At 45.7% G+C, this 8218-nt stretch overlaps 1 protein-coding gene across 1 annotated transcript; it reads right to left on the bottom strand.

The window, feature by feature from the left end:
* Positions 1 to 450: 450 nt before the first annotated feature.
* LOC308614010 (BTB/POZ domain-containing protein KCTD3-like) lies at positions 451 to 7757 on the bottom strand (the record flags this gene model as incomplete). The annotated part of the gene is made up of 3 exons (XM_081228233.1): positions 451 to 3574; positions 4429 to 5176; positions 7655 to 7757. The coding sequence occupies 3 exons, from the start codon at positions 7755 to 7757 to the stop codon at positions 1939 to 1941; spliced, it is 2487 nt and encodes an 828-aa protein (XP_081084359.1). The 3' UTR covers positions 451 to 1938.
* Positions 7758 to 8218: the final 461 nt, after the last annotated feature.

The raw sequence follows: 8218 nt of genomic DNA, 5'->3' as shown, positions 1-8218 counted from the left end.
CAGCACAAGCACATGCATTTTTGAGTGTTTTATTTATATCAAATTGGATAAAATGTGTGTATTTCTCAGACAGAAAAGACACGTCGAGGTAGGAATGTACCTTTCAACTATTCATGGGTACACAAGTACACTGGGGAGATTTTTGAAAGTTCAGATTGTGAATCAGTAGGTCCGGTGGGCCTGAGTTCTATTTTTTTAACAAACTCATTTTTAACTAGTGATGCCACAGTCTCTGATTCATTAATGACAATTGTGAATAGCAAAGACATAATTAGAAAGGTAAAAATTCATATTTAATTTTGAACTTAAAGTGTTTTATGGATTTTACACCTTTAATAGGATATTAAGCACAGCAGCAACAATCATTTGTGAATATTTACTGTAGACCGTGTATCTTTCTAACTTTTTTTTTTGCCTTTTTATAAGATTTTATTATATAATTCTTTAAAAAAACTTCCAGTGGCCTTTTACTCTTGGAAAAGATTGGGTAAAAACACACATTTGTAAAGTTTTCTTACTTGCCCACCCAACTTTTACATGAGTATGATAATGAGAAAGAAGGGTGTAAGAGAGAATTACAATCCTTAGTAATAATGAAATTATGCTTTGCCTAACAATATTTCCCCTCATTGGTAATACAAGTTAGTTTTCATACATATAAATTGCTCCCTCTCCCCTTCTGCTTTTTTATTATGGGAAAAAACAAAGACATGAACAAACTCATGGTAGGTGCACTTTAAACAGGATAACTGTTCCTTAAATAACTTGAAAACACAGTCTTAATCACTTTTATTTGACTTAATTGACAAATACAAGAGAATGGCTGTGAAACCACTGGCAATATAGTAAACTTTAAAGAATTTATTTTGACTTGATCCACTTACACTTCTCAGAATGGGAATATATACATTATTCACCAATAAATGCTTAATGCTTTAAATTTACAATTACCTTATTTGCAGAAACTTGGAAATCATTCCAATTAAATGGAAAAAAATACAAAAATTTTTTTGTTCTTATAATTCAAAATATATTTAAAATATTTCTACAGCAGCCAAAACCTTTAACCAAAAAATTCAGAACTGCAGTCTCAAGCTTAACAAAATGGCCACATTCTAATTTAATTATCTTGATTATTAACACAGGAAAAAAATACGGTGGCTCCTAAAACAAGGCAGACTAGCAACTGGTACAGTTTTCCTTTGTGGGCACTCAAAGCTGTCTTTATTATTTTTATTTCATCTGTTCAAACACAGACAATTGCTCCAACTTTAAGAAAGTTTAAACTGACTTTTGACCAATTTAATATTGGTGATGCTTGCTAAGATTTAAGAACTCCAACAATGAGACTCAGAAAATGACCACAATTAAAATAAAATTATCCTAAAGGACTTCCTACTACACAGAGTAATCTGGTATTCAATAGTGTTTTTGAATTACATACTTTTTCACAAACATAGCACCTCATTAAATAACTGGTAAACCACTTTGCAATCACAATAAGGGTTGGGAGACTAAGCTCCAAAGAGAATTATGTAATTCACTTAATATAACATTGCAAGACAAATCTCAGGCATAATCAACATTAGGAATGCAGTCTGTTGGTTCCCACACTCTAAGGGGATGCTCATCTATATGGGCACCATCTTATTAAGACATGGTACTATGCTTCCAAAATCCACAGAGTAAACACTGAAATAGACTCCTGCTTTACAAATGATCTATTAAATGTGCCTGTAAAACTAAAAAAAAATTTCCAAAAGATCTGAAGAGATGATATGCTTATTTTATCTCCTTACCCCAGGTAATTCTGTCAAAAAGATACTGAATGAAGTCCAATCTTAATTTGTAAAGTTTTGGTGTAAAAGCTAATGTGCTGAAATCCAGTAAAGTTTAACTCTCATCTAAATTAATGAAACTACTCATTTTGCTGAGTTTTCACAAGCTGTACTCTTGACCTGAAGAATCACTTTTTTTGTGCCGAGGAGATGGAGTAGTCTTCGTAGGAGATGGGGATGCAGTACCAGGTGAGTCAGTTCGTCCATCAGAGGTACTTGGTGATGATGCCAGGTGGGGGACTTTCTTTCTTCCAAGGAATCCTCCTCCTTCAAATCCTCCTTTCTTCCGTAACTCCACTTTATTTTCATTTTCATCTTCTGATGACCTTTTCTTGGATTCTAGAAAATCTTCAGCTATTTTATGCACCTCCACTCCACTATCAGATTCTCTCAAACTTTTAACTTCGGTTCCAGGAGACTTTCTCTCATACACATTACATTCCCCTGTTGCCCGCTTCACTTCAGCTTGTACTGGACCCAAGTTACCATCTTCAGGGACAGCTCTTTCTACATTTCTGTTCAAGTTCACAGTCTGGAAGTCCCTGTAACTGTGAAAGCTCTCAGTCCTCCTTGCTCTTGCTAACAAGGGACTTTCTCTGTAAGGCCTCATGGAACCATAAGTAGCTGCTTCATGGATGGTTTCATGGTGCTGGAGATGAAGACTAGAATTTGATTCACGAAGACGGCTATGCTGAACCACAGAAGTTGCTGGACTGATATTAGGAGTAGCACAGCGAGATGTGCTCAGATCACATTGATCCAGTAATTTGAGTAGCTCCTCTTCAGTCGGACCACCTACATCCTTATCCTCACTTTTGTTAACCATATCCATGGCAGTGGTCAGATCCCACATCTGAATGCTGCCGTTTGTGTGGCCTGTGAACAAGTAGCGCCTTGGCCTTGAGCCCATCCTACTGGAGCCCTCACATTCTCTCACTGTAAATGAGGATATTGTAGTACAGTCAACAGCTTGGATCTCACAGATTCTCTTTCCAGTAGATGAGAGTCTTACAAACAGTTTGTTAGTGATGGGAACAACTTTCTGGATAAACACCTGTTGATCATCTCTCTCTCCAAAAGGCCCTATGTCGTTTCCAGAGGAATAGCTTCCATGGCTTTCTGTCTCCTCCAGGGACAGTATCTTGAACGATGCTAGAGGAGTAGAACCTGGCTGAGTAGAGATCATTCCTCTGAATCGTGTTACCGTCCATGTCCGGACATGATTATTATCTGCACAGACTGATACAAGATGCTTCTCTGAGAGCATGATTTTTGTGACGGGACTTCGGTGAACTGTGAAGGTCTGAAAAAGCTGAGGGCCTGACCCAACCGTCTCTGGGTGCTGCACAATTACTCGTACTGCTCCAGAGCTCGTACCATAGGCAATCTCAATCCAGTTACCACTGACACTTGTTTTGGGTGTGAGGTAAACACTCAGAGCAGTAATAGCATCATTTGAAGGATCATGATAAAGTTCAGTTACAAGAAGATCATTATCCTTCATTCGCAAAGGGAACTTCTGCATATCTATATAATATATTGATCCATTGTTACATCCCAGTAGAAGGAACGACCCAGCAGTGTCATAACTAGTTATAGGAACAACGTCTTGAACCTGCCAGTGCTGGGTGACAGCATTCCACACTCCCACTTTCCCTGTATGACTCGTGGCCACCAACTGGTTACCGATGAAGAAGAGAGCGTCTACAGGAACACCAAGGCTGAACACGCCAGTATGTTATAATTTCAAAATTTTTAAAGTATTTTTTTTCCTAAAGTTTTAGGGGGGACTTTCACTGCCAGTCATGATGGAATAAATGGCATCAGACTATTCCTCACCATAAAAAAAACCTGCCAAAATACACGGGGCACCTGTTTTTAGGCACCGGACAACAGGGAACAGAAGACCTGAAGCACAGTAAACACACAAGACAAGCCCCACGGTCACTGGCTTTCTGTATAAGCGCTCCTGACCACAGCGAGGTGAAACCCAAGGGAAAATCAAGTGAGGGTTTCTCTCAACTGAGAAAGCTGAGGTCAGACTCTAGAGCTGTTGAGGCAGCTAGAATTTATGAACAAGAAAGAAAAGAAGGGAAATGCACCAGTGTGGGAGTAGAGATGGCGCAGAATTTGTATAGGGGTTTTCCTATGCCTTGGCTGAGACCAGGCTGCACCTGGGCTGGGTGAGAATTCCCGAGGAATAAAAGAGAGAGGCTGGGGCTTCGCTGGTGGCGCAGTGGTTGGGAGTCCGCCTGCCGATGCAGGCGACATGGGTTCGTGCCCCGGTCTGGGAAAATCCCACATGCCGCGGAGCGGCTAAGCTCGTGAGCCATCTCTTTCTAACTTTTTTTTTTTTTTTTTTTTTTTTTTTTTTTTTTTTTTTTTTTTGCGGTAGGCGGGCCTCTCACTGTTGTGGCCTCTCCCCTTGCAGAGCACAGGCTCCGGACGCGCAGGCTCAGCAGCCATGGCTCACGGGCCCAGCCGCTCCGCGGCACGTGGGATCCTCCCAGACCGGGGCACGAACCCGTGTCCCCTGCATCGGCAGGCGGACTCTCAACCACTGCGCCACCAGGGAAGCCCTCTTTCTAACTTTTTAGTGTAGGATTCCAAGAAAAAGGCCTGGGCTGCGGTCACAGTGGGCGGGGCCCCCAGGCCGGGCCGCCCCTCCAGGACCCCCGTTGGGGCCCTGCGCTCCTGGCGGCTCCCTCCCCCGGAGCCCCCCTCCCTCCCGGAAGGCCTCGGGGCAGAGTGGTCCCATCCCCTGCGCCCAGAACGGAGCCCGTGTTTCCGCAGAGCTGGAACTCCCGGCTCGGGGTCTCTTCCCTCCGCCGTCACGGAAGTGCCCCGGAGCCCGAGGGGAGGGCGGCCTCGCTGAGGCTGCCGGCTCTGGAGGGGCCCCCGCGGCCGAAGCCGCGACAGTCGTGGGGACGGTGGGCCGGGTAAGTGGGCGCAGACCGTCCGCCTGGTCCGGTGCCCTGGCGGCAGGGCAAGATCGGCTTCTGAGGGGCAGGGGTTCGCTGCCACCCGCCGCTGCTGTGCAGAAAGAGCGGCCCCCAGCGTGTGGTCCCGGGGAATTTCGGTCCCTCCTCTCGCCCCTGCCCTCGGCCTGGCTCGCGGGGCCTGGGGGGCGTGGGGAGGGGGTCGGCCTGAGCGTCCTGAGGGGAAACGGGGCAAGGGAGGCGCAGGGTCCGGCTGCAGCGTCAGCGCCCCTCCTCCCGACTGCGGGGAAAGCGGCTGAAAACTCCTCCCGAGGCTCGCAGGCCCCTTATATAGACGAATCCCTCTGCGCTCCTTCCTCCCTGAGCTAAAGTACCGGCGGGAGGGGACAGGGCAGGGGACTGGCGCAGGTAATGGGGACCATCAACAGTTGATTGTTAACTAAGGAAAACCAGCTCTCCCAACGTGAGGAATGTAGCGCTTTTCTTTATATGCGAAGATGCCAGAGTCTGGGCTCACTGAATTCCTTCCTTTGATATGCACCTCAGCTCTCTGGGGCCTGCATTCTGTATTTGTATATCCTGAGTTCCTCAGGGCCTGTGGCTCACAGTGGAGGGCTGCAAGTGCTGATGACTGTGACATCCTTTGTTTACTGAGATGGCAAGGAATATTCCATTTCTCACAGGCTTGAGGGGCAGACAGTGAAAAAGTTTCAGAGAATCTCGCTCAGCATGTACTTTGGTTTACATATAGATAATATTTACACTTAACTGTGCTAATAGAGGTTCTCATGTCTAATCAACTGGTACTACTGCCCTCTACGTATTAATTTCATCAATATCATAAGATAAATGCCTATAGAATTGACCTAATCCATTTAAATAGGATAATGATTTTTAAAGGAAACATAATAGAAATATAACAACAAAACCTTTACCACTAAAGGCTGTGTCTGGATCAACCTAAATAAATGTTGCATTGTTAAAATATTGAAAGATGTATTCAATAGAAATATCAACAAAAATGACAAATAATAAGGGCAGCAGAATGTTGAAATGTTCTATCTTTATCATTAAAGTGGCAGAAAATCATTTATTAGTAGGCACTGGGGGCAGAAGATGCCTGATTTTATATCTTTTTCATATTTGTACAGTTGTTTCAACAAGTAACTTAAAGACAAAATGGAAAAACAAGGAGGTTTGTGCCTGAGATCATGTTGATTTGAAACCAGGAATGGCCACCTTGTGCCAGGTGAGTTAAGTTTACCTGGCAAGTAGACCGCAGAGCTCCTGAGAAGCAAGGGTTGGAATTTTTCTGCTGGGTGCCCCTTAGGTTCTGTGACTTGACTGATTGTGAGTCATGTTTCGGTTAAGACCTTATCACAGGAAAAGTGTGGGAATAGAGTGATTTGGGGAGTAGGTAACAACATTCATCACGGCTCACGGCCTGAATGAATTTTAAAGAAACAGGAAAACAAACGCTTCTTATGGAATCAGAGAATGTGAGGGCTGGACAATCCAAGAAAATGAGGAACACGTGTCCCATTTTCCAGATGAGAAAACAGAGGCCCAGCAAGGCGAAATCCCTCACCCAAGTTGCACCTGTCTCTCTTCCCCACTACATGGTTCATGAAAGCAGGACTTTTTCTGTCGTGATCACTGCTGAACCCCAAAAAGGGCCAGGTATCTAGCAGCTGCTCCAAAAATTTTGGTTGACTGTAGGAACAATGCTATTTCTTTCTTTCTCACTCTTATTGAGGATTGTGCCAAGAACTCCCCAGTTGCAATGTAATTTGATAAATGTAAATATTAATTGAGTTTTGTTATGATGAGGAGACTTAGGCTTTGAAGGTAACAGACTTGGTTCAGATCTTGGTTCTGCCACTCAATAGCTGTTTGGCTTTGGGAAAATTACTAAACCTCTCTGAGCTTATTTCCTCCTTTATATAGTGGGGATAAATGTATCTGAGCCAGCAGAGCACCTGCATGAGAGATGTGCACTAAATATGGGTCTTTCTCACTCCCCCATGCCATCTCTCCGTTCGTCCCAGAGAAGTTGTATAGAAGGATATAGTACTTAAAAAAATTTAATTAATTAATTTTTGGCTGCGTTGGGTCTTCGTCGCTATGCGCGGGCTTTCTCTAGTTGCGGCGAGCGGGGGCTACACTTTGTTGCGGTGTGCGGGCTTCTCATTGCGGTGGTTTCTCTTGCTGCACTTGTTGTGGAGCACCGGCTCTAGGTGCACGGGCTTCAGTAGTTGTGGCCTGCAGGCTCAGTAGTTTTGGCGCATGGGCATAGCTGCTCCGCGGCATGTGGGATCTTCCCTGACCAGGGCTCGGCCCCATGTCCCCTGCGTTGGCAGGCAGATTCTTAACCACTGCGCCACCAGGGAAGTCCGATACAGTACTTTGTAGAGAGGGGTTTTAGTTTATTTCAGATAGTGTAGTGGACATTTTTCTTGTAGAAAAGATTATTCCACTATAGAAACATTAATGTGCTGGGATCAAAGTGAAGTTCCCAACTTTTGAAGTTGCAGGCTTGCGGGGCACACAGTGATTTAAAGTCGGGTCACCTGACTTAAAGGGGGGGCTGATTGATTTAAAGCTAGGGCAGCTGACTTAAACCCTGCGTCCCTCAGCTGCAGGACGAGACCAACTTTGGCGGTGCACGGGTTCGCTCCAAGCCAGCACTGCTGTTCAAGACTGCCCTGAACAGGGGACTTGGTCCATTGTCCTGCCACTGCCCTCAGTGGGGGGCCACCTGCTCTTCTGGAGGAGAATGGGAGGGGAATTGCAGAGTCCCCGCTGGAGTTGAGGCACCCCTTGTCTGATGGCAGGGAAGGGGGGCGGGGCTGTGTGGTGCCCTGGGACTGGACTCACCAGGTCGACTCAGCCTCTTAGCCTCCTCACCTCCCCCCACACACCCCACAAGAGTTTCCAATAATATGTAATTGCGCCTTAGGTTCTCGGTCTTCAAACTCATACCCAGGCTCCCAGTTCCCTTGATTCAGCCAATTCCTCTGGGCTCTTTCTTCTATTAGATGCAGTCCTAGAGGGAGTGTCTGGGGGATGGGACTGGAGGGACCCCAGCAGCACTGGGCTCAGCTGACTAAAGAGATACAGGGCCTGCGTTATCACACATGTGCGAGGACCCTTAAGGCGGAATCGAGGGGGCCAGTTAGAGGCAGTCCTTGCTGCCTCAAGTGAGTATGGATCACCATCGGTTGGGGAGCATGCTGAGCCTTGAGAAGTACTGTTAGGAGGATGTGTTCCTCCCTCAGCTTCAAGGACATGGGTGGGCTTCAGGGCTCCAGTTCCCCTCCAGGCCTCCAGGTCTGACTGCACCCCAGCGGCCTTGCAGACCTGGCTTCCTGTCCCAGAACTTTCCAGGCTCCAGGAAGAATCCAGACTGCAGAGATGGTGCCTGAGCTCTCCAGCTTAAGA

The sequence above is a fragment of the Mesoplodon bidens genome (genome assembly GCF_964165515.1).
Source record: "Mesoplodon bidens genome assembly, chromosome: 3".
NCBI lineage: Eukaryota > Metazoa > Chordata > Mammalia > Artiodactyla > Ziphiidae > Mesoplodon > Mesoplodon bidens.
This window is presented reverse-complemented; position numbering and strand designations above follow the sequence as displayed.